Source organism: Lissotriton vulgaris, chromosome 2_1 (genome assembly GCF_964263255.1).
Source record: "Lissotriton vulgaris chromosome 2_1, aLisVul1.2, whole genome shotgun sequence".
NCBI classification, from domain to species: domain Eukaryota; kingdom Metazoa; phylum Chordata; class Amphibia; order Caudata; family Salamandridae; genus Lissotriton; species Lissotriton vulgaris.
The window spans coordinates 746,895,424-746,915,908 of record NC_141687.1 but is presented as its reverse complement, the minus strand read 5'-3'; the positions used below and the strand labels follow the sequence as shown (position 1 = coordinate 746,915,908).

Genomic DNA, 20,485 nt, shown 5'->3' with positions numbered 1-20,485 from the left:
GTGCCCCTATGATATGTACATCTTGTATAGCTTCTTGTAATAATATTAAATCACCCCCGATTAATGTTCATGAATCAAATTGAGAAATGATGATGCAAACTGAAATTTACGAACTTATCAATATTGATATCAGAGATTAATATATGTACTTTTAAAATGGATTCAGCATAGGCAGAAAAATGAAAAAATGTTAAAATGTAAAATCTGATTCTCTCGTTTTTTGATTAAGCTATGCCTCATCCATTTTTCACTCCTGCCCTGCTTCCAGCCTGGCTCTATCCTTGACACTGCATATGTATAAACATAAGTAAAGAATCTAGATTGGGGCATTGTAGGCTGTGTATACATGCAGAGAACCGCTGGTGTCTGCTCAAGGATTTTCAGACAATGATTAATCCTCAAGTAAAGTTTACTCAGATAGCATATCTTGTCGTTCAGTCTTAGGACATAGCAATTGCACAAGACACTGAGGCTGTTGATTTTTGCTGTTACCTCATTTGCGTGTTTTTTCCAAAGCTCCATTTGCCTATAAAAACCCATGTAACCAGATGTTCAGTGTGTTCTCCCAGTGTGTCTTCATGGTGCTTGTAGGATAGGCCCCCATTCATGAATGCAAAATAAATGATCCATGGTTTGTACTTCACTCCAGTGTCGATTCCTCCTTAATTGTTAAGAACCCTTGGACTAAAGGGTGACCCTGCACCAGTGGATTATTAATAATCCATGTCCACAAATGTAAGCGTGCTCCAATTATGTTATAACAGGCACTGTTGCAGCATGTTGTTATGTGAGGAATGTAACAAAGGAAATGAGAGGTGAGATAAAAACTTGCATGTACAAACCTGTACCTATTGTGGATTCGGCCCAGTTGGTGCTTTGTTTTAGGAAATGCAGAGATCTTTATAGGCCTTTTAAAATGTCAGTTAATTGATTATTGATCCTATTTTCTTGAAGGACATGTTGCAAAGTTTACATATCTGTACAGAGGACGATTGGGTAAGCAATCTGTTTTTTTATAGGGAGGATGGTCATAGATGGAACCATTTTTTTCTGAGTGAGATGTAGAGCCCGAATTTGATTGTAAATAGTGATTCCTGCCTAATGGATAGCCCACTTACTTTCCCTCCATGTTAAAGAACAGTAGATGTTTCAGCACCCAGGCTAATATGCTGAATAGCTAAATACATAAAAGGTCCCAAGGGCGAGACTGATTGCACTGCAAATGCTCGTTTCTCAAGCTGTAACATTTTTCCCCAATCTGTTTATGTGGTTTTTACCTTATTGCATAATACATAACACTCATATCAAAAGATAAATATTTGCGTATGTGGACATCTGGCGTGGTCATTGTCATACACCACCGAGTATTGTATGTTCAGTGAGTACACAATTGAAATGGAAGTACATTTTTTTCCTATCCCTTATGTTGCTATTTTTTCCTTCAGAGTACAAAGCTCCAGAGTATATAGCTTATCTACACAAAATGCACTTGTTATGTGCATTTGTTGATATTCATGTTTCAATGACATGGCATTTGATTGTATGCCTGTTTTCCTGTTAAACTGCTTTCTGTTCCCCTTCTAATACTTCAGGCAACTCAATGCTATTCCGTTTTCAATTCTGTTGTGATTAATTACTTCCCCTTACTAGTGTTCGTTATAAACCTGTATGGTGTTCATGGCAGCCTAGCGTCTTAGCTTCCCAAGCGTTTCTTTCCAGTGGACCCCCACATCTGCAGAAACAAAACGGAGGGAGAGCCTTCTCCTACATCGCAGCCAAGACCTGGAACGAGCTCCCTGTGAACATCATACGCTCCCCGACCCTGCACACATTCAGGAAGGACCTCAAGACCTGGCTCTCCGACTAATCCGGAGCTCCTTCTCCCCTCCAGCGCCTTGAGACCCTCACCGGTGAGTAGCGCGCTATATAAACCCCTGATTGATTGATTAAGCTAGATCTTCAGCAAGACTTTTGCCATGTTTAAGTTTCTTCATTTTGCCTTTTTCTGCAATCCATCATTTCGTCATATTGGTCATTTTTAGGCAGGCGTGGACTCAAACAGTGAATGTCAATACGTCTTTTGGCTAGTCGTTTTTTTACCAATCATATTTTTTTGTTCCTTTCAGCATTATAAGTGGATAGCAGTCCCTGTATTTGTTGTTTTATTGTTAGTTTTGGGTATCCAAATAAGTGTGTTTCTTCTGTCCAGAACGTATAGATTTCTGGATATTACCAAGCCATATGTATAAAATCTGACACAAGTTTGACAGCTGGGGCAGATAGGAGAGAGTCTTGAGTAAATTATACTAAATTGACATGGATTTAAGTGTGTCTTGTGCATAAAATTATATTGAACCAGTTTGAATCGGGCATTGCTCCAGACTCTTATAACCCATAGGCATGCTTTTTTCCACTGCCACTCGGTAAGTGTTTCATCTTTATTGACATCCATTTTTGGTGCCCACTTCAGTTGTTCCAGCTCTGTCTTGCCTCAATGCCCTGCAAAAACATGGCCACCATCCATTAACATGTTCCCAAAACATTACTGTGATAGTCTTGTGGTTTGTGTCTAAGGAAAGGGAGACCAGATTTCTCTACCAGTTTGTGCAATCCCCGCATATTGCAGGAATTGACTTTGGCCTATCCCAAACAGTTCTTATGCCTACATAAATGAGACATATATACCATGTTGGTATAAGTCTACCAGTAGTTTACAGCCACCAGCCCACAAATTCGGCTCTGCCATAGTTAATTTAAGAGCCAGGTCTCCAGCTTCTAGCAGAACTCAAGAAAAGATGTGGCTCCGAGTGTAGTGGGAGATTGTTCCAAGCAATAGAGGCTATGCACGAGAATACCCTGTGCTTCAGGATCTGTATGTGTGTATGGGTGGAAAGTGTGAGAGTAAGAGTCCGAAGATCAGAGGTGTTTGGGTGGTTGATGGAAGGAGATGAGCTGCTCAGGTAGCCTAGGCCTAAGTTGTGTAGTGCATTGAATGTGAGAGTGGGGAATTTGAACTGAGCGCCTTTGTGTATTTGGAGGCAGTGGAGCTCCTTAAGATACAATGTGCACTCTGTACAGGAGCCTGAGGATGAGTTTGGCTGTTGAGTTCTGGATGGTTTGTAACATTCTGGCGAGTTGCTTGGCGATCCTGGTGTAGAGAGTGTTCCCATAGTCCATTGTGCTGATGACAAGGGAGTGCATGATGGTTTTTCTGGTGGTACTTGGTAGCCATTTGTAGATCTTCCTCTACATCTGCAGGGTATGGAAGAAGGATACGGTGATATTAATGACGTGTGTAGTCAGGTCCAGTTTGATGCTGATCCCAAGGCTCTTGAGTGGGTGCTGAGAGTAGTTTGAGTCCAAGGTCAGCTGATCACCAGGTGGAGCTCCATGGTGAAGTGTTTGTGCTGAAGATCACTACTTCTGTCTCATCGGTGCTGAGCTTCAGACAGATGAACTTCATCCAGTTGATGAGTGGTCATGCAGGCAGTGAACTTGTTCCTTATGTGGAGGAGTCTTGTCAAAATGGGTGAGAATGGGATATATGTCATTGGTGTAAGAGAGGATGTTAATGTCACATGCATGAATTTCATTGGCCAGAGGGATCATGTAAACTATAAAAAGGGTTTTATGCTGAGGGATGAACCTTGAGACACTCCACAGATGGGTTTGCAGCCTTCCACAGAGTATGGTGACAGATTGACACCTTGAGTTCTGTCTGTCAAAAAGAGATAGATCTAGAGGTGATCGGCTTCTCTTAGAGGCGACTGGTGAAGATGGGGTGAGAAACTGTGTCAAATGCTGCAGAGGACGAGGATGAGGGCCACAATGTCTCCTCTGTTTATATGTCTCACACTGATTCCTGATGCATATGGGGGTGTTTCATAATTCTTTAAATTGCCATGTCCCATATTCTACACTCCTGCTCTTCTACATAGCGGAGATGCTTTGGTATGGTAACCACATCATAAGTAGACCCTTCAATTTCCTAGCAGAACATTTACAACTGTATCACTCAAGTATGGGGAGAGAATGTGGCCTAATGGCTAGAGAGGTCAACCTCAAAGCTGGGGAACCAGGTTGGAGTCTCAGCAGGAACGCTCAACATTCTGTGATTCTGGGCTAATCACCTAATGGCCCTGCGCCTAACAAAAAATGAATGTGTCCTTCTGCAATGCAACTGGTGCTCATGTAAAGCGCTCTGATGCCTTCGGATCAAGTTTGTGCTATATAAAAACACAAAACAATGTCGCTTTGGTTTCAGATTGAATTTGTTTGACATTTCACAAACTGTACACTAAATATTTCTACAGGAATATCTAATTTTCTGGAGCTCAATGGGATGGTACTGTTGCATTCGGGCTACAGCTGGAAATTGTGAAATTTTACAGAATTTCTGGAAGTCACTATCAGATTTATTTAACTTTTGCAAAGTTGAGTGCACACTTAAAGGGCAAGATTTAGTGGCCCGAGTGTAATCTGCTTACTGTGGGTACCCCCACATATTGCTGGTGTTTCACTGTTTTTCGACTTTAGTCTGGCTGGGGCCCTGCTATCCAGGACCCCAGCCTAGCTGCTTCCTCTCTAAATTGATTGCATGTACTTTAGGTACACTCCAGTTTGGTTACTGGGGTACCATTGTGAGTCCCTAGTATATGGTACACTAGGTACTAAGGGCATAGGTACCCCAGAGGCCTACCAGGGGCTGAAGCATGAATTATGCCACCCCTGGGAAGCCTTCAAAAATGGCACCACAGGACTGCTACTGTAGCCTGGGTAAGGTGGTGCATGCACCCCTTACTAAGATTAAGCATGGGCGGAAAATCCGTTACGCTCGCGGATTTTGCGGATTTTCGGGAAATCCGCAATCCGCGAGATTTGCGAATTTCTCGCAAAATCCGCAAATCCGCGAGCAGCGGATTTTGCTCGCACTGCTCGCACTGTTCGCGTGAGTTCGCGCCCCGCGAATAAGTGCAAAATTGCAGAAATACGATCTTAGCAAAACTGAAAGTAACTACTTACCAGGTTCAAAAGTTCAGGCACATCATTAGTAGCCATTTCCTGTAGTGCTTCCTGAGGGGCCCCTCCAGAGTTCAGTTGCCAGTTGAAACTATTATGTGACCCTGCTCTGAACCTCAGAATAGTTACACATATGCCACAAAGGTCCTGAATTACAGCTAAGGGAGACAAGCAGGAGCCAGGCTGGAAGTTAAAATCCATTAATCAGCCCCTAATTCATTATTGTCAGTTGGGGCAGGGCAGGTGTTGTAACTAATTTTGCAACAATGAAAGCACTTAGCAAGTGCAAAAGATCACTAATGAGGGCGCACTAAGGAAGCAGGTGCCAGCTAAAAAAATATTCTGTGACACATTAATCAGCCCCAAATTAATTCAGGTCACTTGAGGCAGGGAAGGTGTGCTTTGCTTTGCCGAAAATAATGTACACTGGACAACCAGAGGGTGTGGTGATGAAACAGAGGGTGGCATGGGTGGGCCAGAGGGTGGCATGAGTAGTCAGAGAGTGGCAGTGGTGACAGAGAGTGGCAGTGATGAAGAAGAGTGTCCCAAACAGGCTGGACACGTAGAAACAACAAGTTCGCAAAACTTGCGACCCGACAGGTAAGTTCGCAAATTGCGAAATTGTAAAAACCCTCGCGAACTGGCAGAAACACGGGCGAACACAAAAAAAAAAAATCCGCAAATTCGCGGGAATTCGCGGATTTTGCGGATTGCGAATCCGCAAATCCGCAAAATTCGCGAACGCGAGATCCGCAAAATTCGCCCATGCTTAACTAAGATATAGGTTACCTATATCCACCTCTAATCACTGACACATATAAGCCTATCATTCACTCCTACGACAGGCCTTATCAATCCTGAAGGCAGAGTGCTTGGTTTTGTGTGAGAGGGTGCCCATGCATGAGCAGGACCCCTCAGCAGCATTCGGAATCTATTCTCTGAGGCTGTTCTGTGATGCAGCCAGACCATATACTCGTGAGTGCATTATTACCTCGCAGTGAATGCTAATTTTGGAATGGCTGCATGGAAACATGTCCTGTTTGGTGTCAAAAACTTTGGAATCCTACCACCCCACCCCCAGTCCTGGCGGCGGGGGTAGAATTCCACCCTTCTAGAGGGAGAGACATGTACACACTGGTCTAACCGGTAATAGTTTTAAAGAGCCCTGGCATCACAAAATTGATGCTGCAGCCACAGACACAAGTCTGGCCTCCTGCTGCGGACCGAAACGCAAGCAGGGGAGGCCTGGACAATAGGTTTCATGTCACAGGGAGGTGTAACCACCTCCCAGACAGGCTTTAATGTATTGGGGCTGGGTGGGTGACCTCCATGAGTGCTTTGAAAGTCTGCACTGGGGGCACAATTGGTGTCCCTGTGCATAGCCCAGTTTAAACTGGTTGCAGGGGCTACCAGCCCCTGCTCTGGTGCGAAACTGGACAAAGGAATGGGTGTAATCACCCCTCTTTCCAGACCCTCCCATTGGTGGGTCCCCAGAGTATGTCCAACCCCTTTCTTTACTATAAGTAAGGGACCCCTTTAGATTACACCTGGACGAAACTCTGAAACTGAATCCTGGAACTTCAACGCTCTACTAAAGACCAGAGGATGGAAGAATCTCCCTTGGGGTCAAGGAGTGACTCCCCTGCTCAAGCAGGCACCAACAAAGCCTCTTGCCAGTCTGCATTTCCGCAGGTCCCACCGCACTTCGAAGTATTTGCAACACAGGAAGAGGATTTCCAGACTTCTCAGAGGCCGACACTAGTCCCCGGCAAAGCTGAGACCCGCAGCCCTCACGAGTGATGTGTTACCGGAACATCTAGACACAGTGCACATTTGCTAGTGTATTGACTTCTCGACATTCCTTGAAGTTGTGCATTGGGTTACTTGTAGCCCAAGCCCCGAGCACCATCTGCACCGAAGATTGTGGGCCTACACTCCACAAGTGTTCTGTGAGCCCGCTTCTTGCATTTCAGCTTGAGGCTCCTTCGCGATCCCTGGTCCGTCGACTGGTGGGTCCCCACGAAGGCAACTCTAATTTTCCTTGGGCTTCCCTGGTTGCTCCAGGCATGCCCTGACTCTCCACCGCGTGGTGAATCCCCCGGACCATGCTGGTCCACACTGAAGCATTTCTTTGATTCCTGAGTGGGTTGCTGTTGCCAAGGCTTGTTGGGTCCAATTTGGGCACAGACACCGCAGCACTCGACATCCTTCATGGGACAGCTCGATTCCAGATCCTGGTCATCGTCGACGCCTCCTAGTCCTCGTGGCTGAAGAGTCAACCTTCACCTTCTTCACCTGCAATCACGCGACATCGGTGGTCATTCGACTATCGTGCCCCTGGTCACTGGCAAGTGACCCAGACTCTGTCCCCTCTGCTTTCAGGTTCTTCTCATCCTCGATCCAGGCTTGGATCATCCCGGACACTTTCCACTTGAACAGCAGCAGCACTTTGCAGCATATCGCCATTGAAAACGACGACGAAACCTGACACCAAAAGTCACCTATGCACCAGGCTTCCCTGGGTGAGGTAACTAGAGTACTCCGGTGCTCCAGTGGGGATTGGCTCTAGAACCACTTAAGTCTAAGGGGGTTTGCTCCAAGTCCTCTCCTAAGTGTCCTTTATCTTTAAAATTCCAACCGCGACTTTCCCCATAGAAGTTAATGGTGATTCGTGGCTGTGTTCACACACTGCACGCGTTCCCCGTGGGTCCCCCGTGTCACTACCTTGGGTGGTTTCTGGTGGCCCCAGCAGTTCTACAGGCTCTAGGCCTTGTGTCTATGCAAGTTGTGGTTCTTATACCACTTTCTTAATATATGGTTTGGTACCCCCCTAGCGCTCAACGTATATTGTGCTAATGTACTGTGTGTTATTAAGTTTACTGAATGTACATTTGCCTCCAGCCTCATAAAGGGACTAGAGGGATGTGTTTAGAATAAATACATATATTTTATATATATACCTGGTGTGGTTCTCCTTTCATTTGGTTATTCACAAGATTATAGACTGGTAAAACAAGCTGCTTTACGTTCCTCCCAGACTTAGCCTGAAGGCTGCTCTTCACAGCTACCACTAGGATAGCTTTCTATAAAGGTTGTCTTTAACCTACCATCAACAAGGGCCGTTTGGAATGGTGCAAGGTGCCCACTAGAATAGTGAACAGCATATGCCAGGCCAACTTCTCAGACCGAGAACTACCACACCTCCACCAACATGATTTGGGAAATATTTTTCTACAGGTCTAGCAGAACTAACAAGCACCCCTGAAACTCCTGTGCTTCTTTTCCAATTCTTCTTGCTTCAAAGACTGAAGAATGGAAGATTAGTGTACTAAAGAAAGAAAGAGGGACTCCTTTGTCACCTTGCCATACCAGTAACCTCTATCTACATCGCTGGGGTACAATCAACTAGTGGTATGGATGTGCCAAACTAGTAAGAAGGTGTCTCCAAGCAAACACACCCAATTACAATTGGAAGTCAGACAGAGTTGATCGTTATCATTAAACACAGATTTACATGGACCAGTCACTAGTGGAGGTTGAGACGGTGCATCTATATCAGAAAGGGGGAAGGCTCACAGCTGAGTTAAATCTGTGTTTAAGTTGCCACTGTTGCTATGGTTTGTCTTTTAAACAGATCATTTTATGTTGTGAAAAGGGTTAAGACCTTTTCCTGAATCAAACTTAAGTGCACCAGGGCTTTAAATGTGCCTGGTTCCTCCTGGTATCAGACCTGATGGTCACTTAAAACGGTCATTGAAACCGGTCCCCATCGGGCCCAATATTCATGTTGTTAACGTTACTGGTAAAAACACTGACTATTTCATGAGAATGAATGTTAAAAAAAAAGTCTGCGATTTAGTTCTTGTTTATATTTTACTGAATCCTAAACTTCATAAGAGTGTTAGCTATTTACAGGATGTTGTGTTCTATTTATTTTTCATGTACCACATTACTCTTGTATAGAGTATACCTTGAATTGATCCGCCTCCTGGCCACGACTGAGAGCTCGGGAGTTGAGGCTGAAAGCAGTGCGAGTTTCTCACAGTGCCCATCAGTGGGTCAAAAAGGCGTTCACAATACAGGGTCATCTAATGTTGCCTTCTCCTGAGACGACCATTGACAAAGCCATTTTGTTGCATCAGAGGCCATCACGGTGGATAAGACAATATCCCACCGCACTTCAGCTATATATCAGTGAAAATGTATTCCAAATTTTAATACTACCCGTGGATAATTTGGTAGATTTGCTCATTAACAGTTCAATTTTATGGAAACTTCATGGAATGTGTGAGGGGGCATAGAGGAGCAGCACTCCATTGTGAAAATTGTTTTACCAAGCCTGGCTGCTACAGACGTTTTGCAACTAAAAAGTAAATAAGAGCTAAGAAACATGCAAGTTCATGTTTGCATCGTGCGATTACATGGATATCTTCAAGTAAGGAGGAATATTTGATTCGTCGAAAAAGAAATAAACATTGATTTTTCTTGTGATAAAATCCAAAAAGAGATGCTTTACACTGCAAAATAAAACATTTGGGCAAATTAACCGTCTTCGCTGATTTCTGAAATGAAAGGAACCCCTAAAAACAACTTGTTAAAATGTTTACATGTTAAAGTAAATAAACTGTTGCCTAAAAAACACAATTGGTGGCGCCAATATATTGTTTTCCTGTTTAGTATTAACGAATATATCCAACTCTATATGGAAAATAAAATAAAATTATGACAACAAAACCATAGCTGAGGTGGGCAGTGAAAAAATAAACACATTCCCTCCACCCAAAATTTCTTCACAGCTCAAGTAAACCGCATAAAGTGGAAATTTTGTATTTTCTCCAGCACGCTGGTAGTAAGCGAGCCAGTTTGTGATGCCTTCAGGGGCTGGAGATTTGGCAACCACGGAGCAGATCTCATAATGCGTGCAGGAGGCGGCCCTAATCCCATCAGCAGCAGGGGGAGCAGAGGTTAAGCATCAGTCTGAAGGGCACCGTGTTGCCCATGAAATAATAACCAGTTCTTATAAATGCCAGGGGCGCCTCGATGTGCGACAGGCCCTCTACGCAGCGGGTGGGGGCGCTGTAACGTGTGGTAGTAACGGATCCTCTGCCCTCCCTGCCGCTGTGAGTCTGAGACAGTGATACTTTGTGTTTGGGAATAAACCCCTCCCCCGCCGGGCAGGGGCCTGAGCCGATTATCAGTGCATCTCAGGTACAAAGTGCGCTGCTCCGGCTCCAGGGCGCCGCATTCTCTGCTCTACACCTGATAGTGCGCCCCACCCCGGTGGCAACAAACAAAGCTGCGCAGTAGTCGTTCCGTGTACATAATGTTTACCTTTAGTTGGTTCTCGACCAAACAAAGTAGCAACGATAGTCACGTGACAGAAAATGTGAGTCCAGCTTTAACTTCAAAAAGAAATAAAATAAACACGAAGATGCTTTATTGTAGGAATGAAATCTACATGTATTACAAGACGTATTTCAAAGGGGAAGGGGTCCAGAAGTTAAGAAATACCATCATGCCAAAACATATCCTCCAATCTCCGTCCTATGTCTGGAGTTTTTGAAAGTTTGCGTGAACAGGATTTGCCGAGACGCGCATAGGTGTGCGCACCTGAGTCAAGGGAACGAACTATACCTGTTCTCGGGGAGGGACTGCCCGTCACTGGATAAGTAAAAGTACAGCTTCAGGCCGTGTGCGAGTTTCCGGTGCGGGCCCGTGTGAAAGCTTTCATTTTATCAGCATTCCCCTGCAGCCAGGTAGCACACCAGCCTCGGCCCTAAGGTGCAGGTGCCACGAGCAAAGCAAGGGAATCCACGCGCGTTGACCCCTTGGCTCTCAGTGCAGAGTGCCATCGCGCGCCTCTTGCGATCCCTCGGGCACGCGCGCGCGCCCCTCCGCAGCGAGCTCAGCAAGGAGGGAGGGCGCGCGCGCCGGTGTTGCAGCAGCCCAAGCCTGGGGCTGCAGGCAGGAGGATCTGGGACAGCGAACATGGCGGCGGCCGCGGTCGGGCGGGATAGTTTACCTGCGCCCTGGTCCTACGGAGTGTGCAAGGATGGCCGAGTGTTTTTCGTGAAGTAAGCCCGGAATTCCCCCCCACTTCCTCTTTGTTAACCCACCCTGCACTCACGCACATCTGCACAGCTCTGTGTTTTGATGCACTTCTCATCTCTACAGTATGACAATAACAGGTGCATGTTTTCATTCCTCAGTGACAAAACTTGCACCACGTCTTGGCTGCACCCGCGCACAGGAGAGCCTGTCAATTCCGGCCATATGATCCGGTCAGGTGGGTGAAAGAGTGACATGCCTGCCCCCTCTGCACTTTCATCTTTTGCTTTGCGAGGAATGTTCCGAACAGTTTTTAGCGTATGCATGTGTATATCGTTTGTTGTACCTTGTATTTTTTATTTACTTTTGCATACTCGTACTTTTTCCCTAACTACATTTCGCATGCAGTATTGCCATCTCTGCAGACTGTTAATCTTCATGAATTAATACATTCATATCTTAAGTTTCACTTTCTTCTGTGTTTTGTGCAGTCTACCTTGTATGGCGACGTTGTTGCGATATTTCTTTTTGTAAATGTTATAAGCTATAGAGTTTCACTCAAAACTAGTATGTTGCATGCCACCCATGTTGTTGCATTTCTTCCCAATTTGTTTTGTTCTGGCTGATTTGTTTTTTCCAGTTTGTTGATTTCTTTCTTTCTCTGTTATGTTTCTCAATACATGTTGCATTTCCTTGAAGCACTATTTACTGATTTATTGCGTCCATTCTTTGTTGATTCTATATTTCTATGCATTATTCATTTCATCAATGTGTTACTTTATTTCATCTGTTGATGTTTTAATTCACTATTTTCGAAATTTGAAAACTTTTTTTGCTTGTTAGTTACAGCTTCTATCTCCATCTTCTAATTTCTTTTTGATAACCTTCTGGAATCCCATTATCCTTCTGGAATCCCATTATCCTTAGTAGCATAGTGTTTTACAAAATCATTCATTCATTCATTCAGTTTCTTGCAGTTGTGTCTCCATTTTCATGTATTGCTGGGCATTTTCTTTTTTGCCTTTATTCCTGCTTTGTAGTTTCTCATTTTCGCACTGTCTTCAGCATTGTTTTGATTTTCTCCTAGATTTAAATGTTTCTTCTATGCATTATTGCTTTTATTGTAAGCCTACTCAATTGTTTTGCTTTTGTTACTAATTTGGTTTCTTCTACAACACCACTGCCTTTTACTATTACATCACGTTTCCCTTTCAGTATTTCTACACTTCTTCATAATCATATGCATTGTTTGCATTATTTCCTGGATTTTGGTTTATTTCTGTAATTTGGCCTGTTCGTCTGCATCATAGCTCTTCCAGTGGAATGAATGCTCTAGGTCATGCATTGCTGGTCTTCTTCCTGCTTTGATTTTCTTCCAGATTCTCATTTTATCTATTCTTCCTGATAATTTTGTTCCTGCATTATAGTTTCCTCCTTGTTTTGGTTGTCCTTTTCCTATGTTGTTGCATTCTTTCCTAATTAGTCCTTATTCCTATTAATCCTTTCCTACTCAATTGCATGTGTACGTCTGTGCATCTTTACTATACTCTCTCCAAACTGTTTCGTCCCTTCTTTCCCATAAATAAATAGATTCACTTGCACATATAAAAACCAAAATCAATAAATTATAACCTAAATTCAAGACTACAATCTCTGCAAGACAGTAAATCAATCAAATAGCTTTAACAAACTTCCCTGGAGATGAAGCAATGTTCAAGTTATCTCTATCCTAGCATGCTAACCACTTTAAACTGAAACATTGTACCCAGAACATTATCTGTCCACAAACACTGAGAAAAGAAGCTTGTATGGAGTATACACAAAAGGTCCTATGAATTATCTATTGTCTGTGAAGCCTGTCGTAGTTCAGCTTTGAAAATGCAATCTGAATGCAAGGAGTAGTTACTATACCCCATATTGTACCTTTCAACAAGTACCCCATCTCTAAACCATGTATCCAAAGGAGTCCACTGTGACCTTACATTTGTTGCAGAGTTTACTGTTTAAGAAGGAACATTCTGGACAACCTTTCGGAAGTATACCACAAATTATACCTCTGGAAGAATGGATTCTTCTCAACTTCACCCAATTAAATGCACTGTGCATTAGATTGCCTTGAGACATTCACTTTGTAGAGGATTTTTGTCTCCTTAATGGCCCTTATTTTCAACATTTTCTGAATCCTCTGGCATTTTAAAGATTGCATAGGTTTTAGATACCCCTCGCCTAGTTACGTGTTTTACTAAGATAAAATGTATTTTCTTACTCGTACAAAATCTGAATTTGGAGATTTATTCATAGTAACTTGACAAGACAGTGACCTGGAATGTTAGTAGTGAGGGTAACTCCACAAACACTTGGCAGCTCTTGAAATGCAAGTAATCACAATAAGAAAAACCACAACAGGGCTCAAACTGTACATTCTTGTTGTTAAGCTGAGGTTCCCAACAAAGCAGTGAATTCACAATATCCGAATATATTTAATTGATATCCTTTCCAAATCCAACAATAATCTAGTACTAACATTTATTAAATGTGTAAATTAGGGTTTGTTACATTTTAACAAATTCCAGCAATTGTTTGAGGCGCAATCTTGAGCTCCACCCAAAAATATCAGGGCCTAAAACATTAGAAGTTAATCATCTTTCCAGGTACAAAATAGTGGATACAAAATATATGTTCTCTGAACCGGGAAAGACCTCTTTTAGGCTGTGCTAAACTATCTTCTTGTTTAGATGTTTCCCCTACTGCACCTAATAAAATTTCTTAGCGAATTAAACTTCCAAAAAATAGTTTAGGTAGTTCTATTTTTTTGTAAAGTTTATGCATCCTGCAATTTTGAGTCAGTCTACTTTCGTGCAATACCTCTCTTAGAAACTTTCAGCCAGCAAAGGGACACTAAACAGTTTATATAAAAATGCTAATTTGTATTCCAGACACCTTTTTCAAGACACTAAGTCCACCTACTTTCATACTTCTGCAAGACCGTCTTTATACTCCTGGGTCAAATTGATCTTGTTTTTTCCAGGATTTGTGACCTTTGAAATGTACATCCTTAAGCGAAACACTAAGTCGTCAGCATAGAGGCACTTGTTGCTTACATTGATAGCAATCCAAATTGTTATTCAGTTGGTTCTGCGCATAACACATGTTCATGCATTTCTGCCACTGTTGCTTTTTTGGATGGTTTGTTGTGCATTGCTTATTTACATTTTAATTTGCTACATTCGTACGTGCATTGATTTACTTCTCACTGACTTTCTCACTGTTACATTTGTCATCCTGTGGCTCTCCCATTATCTCTGATATACTGTTTGATTTCTAACATGTTCCTTTAAAGTATACTTTATTTATGATCCATTTTTAATTTTCAGTGCTTGGCCTTTCTTGGAATTTTTAATATATGCACATGTAGTTTTAAATTCTTTCTTGGTTTGTTTTACACCTTCATTTTTATTATTATTAATTGCTACATTTATTGCCATGTTATATTCTTCATTGATTTGTTATATTGTTTTCTGCTCTTTCACCCTGAAGTTTCTCATGTTCTATTCTATTTCTTGGCAGACCTACCCCGGGGATGGGAGGAGGGCTTCACTGATGAAGGAGCAAGTTACTTCATTGAGTGAGTATTGTCTCCAAGGCATCTTGTTACTTTCTGTTTGTAATCCTGTAATGTTTCAGTCAAAATACCTACTATGTTTTACTGATGCCTGGTGCTGATTGAGACCAGAAAAGGTTCCCACATAAGCGGTGCACGGCTGCACTTAAAGTCAGAAATATTTATCAGGAAAAGGGCCCTAGGCCACCTGCTCTGTGTTGTCTTGTTTGGATCACTATTGTTTTGTCATGTGCACGTCCGGGCACAGGTGGCGCATTTGTAATGTGGTGTAATGGCAGTGGGGCAGAGGTGGTAGCAGCATTTATATGGACTTTGTCTGTGTTTCTGGTCTTTTCCTCTACGTTAATATTTATAAGACCCCTTTGGTTGCATTGCATCTGTGTGTTACAACTCCGGTCTAAAATCTACATGCCTCAGCCTGCAATACACACATAAGGAGAACATTACTTGATTGGAGCTTCTTTTGCCTTCCTGTGTATGCATTGCAGGCTGCTGCATGTTGGTGATTTGCCCATTAGCGACCATTGCTCTTTGTACCTCACTGTTATGTTTGCCAGCACAATACAAGTTTGTTGTACGACTATCACCGTGGAGGTATGCAGATGAGCTGGCAAGGGCCTCAAATAAACATAGCTTCTGTACTAGTCATGACGGTAGAACTTGCCTCCACCTTTTCCAAACTTTGTGGAAAGAAACAGGTTTCGATGATTTGAGACTACAGCGGAATCTGTTCTTAAAAGTGCTCCTTTTAATAATGTAATGCCTACTTTGGAAAATGCCATTTGAATATATTCATATTAGTATTTATGAAAGTGCTTTCAATTTAATAACTTAATGTTGTAAAGTAACATGGACAGAAAGAAACTTCATAAAAACAGAAGAAAATTATAATGAAAAAGCATACAAACTTCATCTCGGTTATGTCAGTATTGTTACCATTGTTGTTTTTCAGGCTCTTGACCAGATTATTCCTTGCTCTGAAGTGTTTATTTTGCCCACCAGATCTTGGTGTAAAACCCATCAAACCCAGCAAACGTGTTCCAAAATTAATTGTGCATGAATTTTTAGATTTAGCTTTAGCACTCTGACATTTTTGCTGTTATATTTCTTGGCACCGTGTACATATTTTAGCATTTCAGTAGCAGCATATGTTATGTACATCTTAAACTATTTAATTTAGCATGAGCCACTTTTCACACGCGAGCACAAATACATGGTTGGTAATACCACTACAAATGTTGAAGGCATGGTACAGAAGCAGATCAACTTGCATTATTCTTAAAGTCCTTAATATGAGCACCCCAAGCCACCTGAAAGGTAACATTAAACTTTCAGATGAAAGCTGTGTAGTTCTAGCCCTTTCAGCCTAGAACCCAAAGGTACATTAAATTCTGGACCGCTTCTCCTTATCTTGATCTGTCTCAGGCTGTGCACCCATGTCTTGGAATGACATTCTAGCATCTGATCATAGCCCTGGCATCTTGAGCACACACAATGCACTGATCAGACACCAGGTTGAGGAGGACCAAGAGAAAGATAACAATAAACTGTCAATGTATTTTTCCTGACTACCATATGGCTTGCAAGTTGCCGCCACGTTCCATTCTGTAGTCCTTGCTTATCCTGTCAAACGTGAAAGGCTGAATTCACAAGGAGTCACTTTGACATTCTCCTTTTTTACTTTTGAAAGAGGGGGTCATAGGTCAAAACAGCCCTCATTAAAACTCTCCACCCAGCTTTGCTGTTGGTGAAGGACCATTTTCCTCTCTAAGCCCAACACTGGAAAACATTACAGTAAAAGATGGTGTTATATTATAAACAGAAATGGAGAAGGACACAAGTTTGTAAGCAAGCAGAGATCGAGGAAGAGTTATCCACAGTGACCTCTCCATCATGACTTTTGTACATGGAACATCAGATGAAACATAGACATGGTAGAGTTACATTAGCCCCTGAGCTAAATTTACGAACCGTATTCTAGGTTAATGGCTGCAAATGAAACTAAAGTTCTACTTGAATGTAGACTGAAGACTGCACAACCTTGTAGAGAAACTAGAAATGGGCGGTTACTTACTGGTAATGTTCATTACTCCGAGTCTTAGACCTCTCTGTCACAGTCCTTACATACCTGAGCGTCCGCTCCCCTTGCGACCATCCTCAAGCAAAAAAAAAACCCACTGCTTCCATCCTTACCCTCCAGGCCACACCCACATCCTGTGAGACATAAGCCCTGACCTCACCTCCGTAAATCTTGTAAACCAAAGCACAAGAAGCTGAACACCGGGAGGGTGGAATGGGAACCAGGACTGTGACTGGGAGGTCTAAGACTCAGATTAATGAACATTACCGTTAAGTAACTGGCCATTACCTCCTCGTCAAACCTCCTCATCACAGTCATTGCATACGTGAGCAGATGGCCAAGCAAAACAATTGGCTTCAAACACAACGGCTGCTGAACAGACTTCATTATAAGCATCAAGCATAACCTGCACAGAATGCAACACTGCATCCCCAAAATTGTCCGACACCCCCCACCCATCACCAAGCAGTAATGGGACATAAAGGTGTGAGGAGAACTCCAAGTGGCGGCCCGGCAAATCTCCGCCACGGAAGCCCCTTGCAAACAAACCCAGGAAGCAGCCAACCCCCTGGTAGAGGACCCTGCACAGCCCCTGACACTGACACCCCCGGGGCTCATAAGCCGTGAAGATAGCCCACTTGAACCATTGACTGAGAGTAGCTTCAGAAGGTTCCAGACCCAGTCCTGCTGAACCAAAGGTAACAAAAAGGTAATCCACGTTACAAAAAAGGCACGCACAATCCAGATATACACTAAGGGTCCACTTGACATATAAACGGTACAGCAGAACCTCCTCCTCCGATAGAGGACACAGCACACATCAGAGGCAAAATCAACTCCTTCAAAAGATGGAGCAAGGAGGGTATCTCGGGAAGAAACTTAGGATCTGGCCTGAGAACCACCTTATCTGGATAGCCCCGCAAAAAAGTCTTAGAACACAGCAATGGTCCCAAAATCCCCCACACATCTGGCCAAGGTAATAGCCACCAGGAAAATAACCTTGATAGTTAGAAACCACAGGGAAACCTCCTACAGCGTCTCAAATGAGGAAGACTGCAACGTGTGTAAGACCAAAGGTAAGTCCCAACCAGGAGCCAAGGACTTAACCACAGGCTTTTTGAGAAAACAATTCCCAAAGAGTCTTTCCACAAGAAGCACCACACCATCACAGTCCTGATCCCTAAAACTGTGCTCAGCAGCCCACTGAGCCCGCAAAGTGAAAGCAGCCAGGCCAAAATCACAACCATCCTTCAGAAAGTCCAAAACCTTCACAGTGTCCACCGTCAAGGCTGACCAGCCCTTTCCAGAAAACCAGCCCCAAAACGAAACCCAATGTCTGCCATAAGATTTCAGCATAGAAGGTTTCAAAGACTGCTGAATAAAGAAAGCTGCCTCAGGGGAACAACCCAAAGCCACAAGGTTCACCTTCTTAACAGCCATCCTGCCAACCGCAACTGGACCAGACACTCCAGAGACCAACCTGGAAATTTCAGGGGACATGGGTCCAGGGGAAGTTTCAAACATGGCAGCGCTGCCAACTGTAACAGCAGAGGGAGCCACAGCCTCCTGCTTCAGCCTGGCACTACCGAGATCACTGACACCCTCTGAACCATCGCAATTGGAGGTAAAGCTTACAGCAACCACCTTCCTAAGCAAACAAAATCACATCCACCTTTCAAACCTTACTTGACAGACTCCTGGAGCAAAACCTGACCCTCCATGCATTTTCTGGGGCCGCAGACAGGTCCACCTCGGGTACCCCAAACGTCTAGTTGAGAACCTCAAACACCTTCCTGTCCAAACACATCTCGTAAAGGGACGGAAACATCCTGCTCAACTGATCGGCATTCGTGTGCAACATCCCAGGAAGATGAACTGCCCTTTTGACAACAAATTTGGTTCTGCCTACTGGCAAATCTGCTGAGCTAACTTCTCTAGAGAAGCCACTCTCATGATCCCCTGATGATTCACATAGCACATGTCAACAAAAAGAGAGGTAGGGAGAAGTAAGCAACACTCTTATTCCCCGGTTATATCTTATAAGCAAAAAAAGAGTGTCATATGGTTTAGCAAGACCACATGGAGCAAAAAGAATTGAAACAACGGCCTCACTTGGGTCGGTTAGGAAAGCCCTCACTCACCACCTGGTGATGACATGCTTCATCATTGGGCCCCACTAAAGAGGCCGAGTGCCTCTTTAGTGTGCTTCGATGCCAGATCTACTGCGTGCAGTGAAAATAAAATAAATGGTAGTAAGGAGATTAAAAATGTCTTTAGTGTATCCAAAATTGATTTAATATGTGATCACTTAGGACATATTAAAATGTATGTGTAGGAAAGTCGTCCACAATTAATTGTGTGGTTATTTCCTAATCGTCAGTCAACATGTTTTTGCCTATGAAACAGTGTAAAGTTACCAGGCATTCATCAGGACTCTATAAGTGTACTAAACCCTGGCGGTATGGACACGCTAAGACCCACCACAGTGTTGTCTGTCTGCAACAGAACATCCTGATGCACAACCAATTGGAGAAAATGAACCAGGGCCAGGTGGACAGCCTTCAACTCCCTCCAGTTGGAAGACATCTGAGCCTCCTGACCCGACCAGATCTCCTGAACCGCATCGTGAACAGGCACAGCCCCCACCCCAATTCACTGGCATCCGTCGTCAAAACCATCCTGTCCTGGTGCGCAAAAGGAGACCCATTCATGAGATTCCCCACATCCAACCACCAAGCCAGCTCTTTGGAGGTACCTAGATCCCCTTAATCAATGGGTGGTAATCCTGTGACCCCGGACACCAGAAGCGCAGGATGTGATTCACCAAGGCGTGCAAGTGCAACCAGACCCAATAAATAATCATGACAGTAGTAGCCATCAAGCCCTGCACCCTCAAACACTGCCTTGCTGTGGAAGCTGGTTGAGGCAAAGACCGCCCTCGGACCTTTCACAAGAGTCATTCTGCAAGGTTCAGAAAGGAACACCCTCCCCACCCTCATGTTGATGACCCCTCCAATGAACAACAGCTCCTGTGTGTGATTCAAATGGGACTTCTCCAGGTTCAACAACCACCCAAACCTTTGTAGAAGACTGCAGACATCTTGAATTTGGGACTGAGCCTTAGGAAAAGAACAGGAAGAAATCAACCAGTCATCCAAGTACTGGATCCCCTGGATCCCCTGTGCATGCAACAACCCCACCAAAAGGGCCAACTCCTTGGTAAACACCCTAGGTGAAGCAGAGAGAACAAATGGCAAAACCTGAAACTGGAAATGCTTGCCGCCCACACGGAACCGCAGACACTTCTTCGAGTCCTGGTGCACTGGCACATGGAAATAAGCATCCCTCCAATCCAGAGAGGTTAGAAAATCTGCCACTGACAGGAAAGGAAGAATCAACTGCAGAGTCATCATCTTAAACGGTCAGTGAGGAATGCATAAATTCACAGCTTTTAAATCCAACACTGGCCTGTAATTTCCATTTGTTTTTTTAATCAGGAAAAGGAAAGAGTAAGCCCGCTTGCACTGTTGCTCCACAGGAACCCTTACAATGGCCCCCTTGTCCAGCAAGTCCCTAACCCCCCCCCTCAACAGGGCCTGATGTTTCACAGGTGATCCCGGAACAGGGGTAGAACAGAAGACTTTCAAGGGAGGCGCCACAAACTCTATACAAAACCCCAGTCTGATAATCTGCAGGACCCACTGATCCCGGACACA

The 20,485-nt window shown here is 43.7% G+C and overlaps 1 protein-coding gene across 4 annotated transcripts in view; it reads left to right on the top strand.

The window, feature by feature from the left end:
* Positions 1-10,734: 10,734 nt before the first annotated feature.
* The window catches only part of PLEKHA7 (pleckstrin homology domain containing A7), a 1,124,460-nt gene continuing 1,114,709 nt past the window's right edge, over positions 10,735-20,485 (top strand). For all 4 annotated transcript variants that reach the window (XM_086956043.1, XM_086956041.1, XM_086956042.1 and 1 more), the window contains exons 1-3: positions 10,735-11,093; positions 11,229-11,305; positions 14,635-14,692. In XM_086956043.1, the coding sequence (XP_086812169.1) occupies positions 11,008-11,093; positions 11,229-11,305; positions 14,635-14,692 (221 nt within the window). In that variant the 5' untranslated portion in view covers positions 10,735-11,007. The remainder of the gene's footprint in view (positions 11,094-11,228; positions 11,306-14,634; positions 14,693-20,485) is intronic.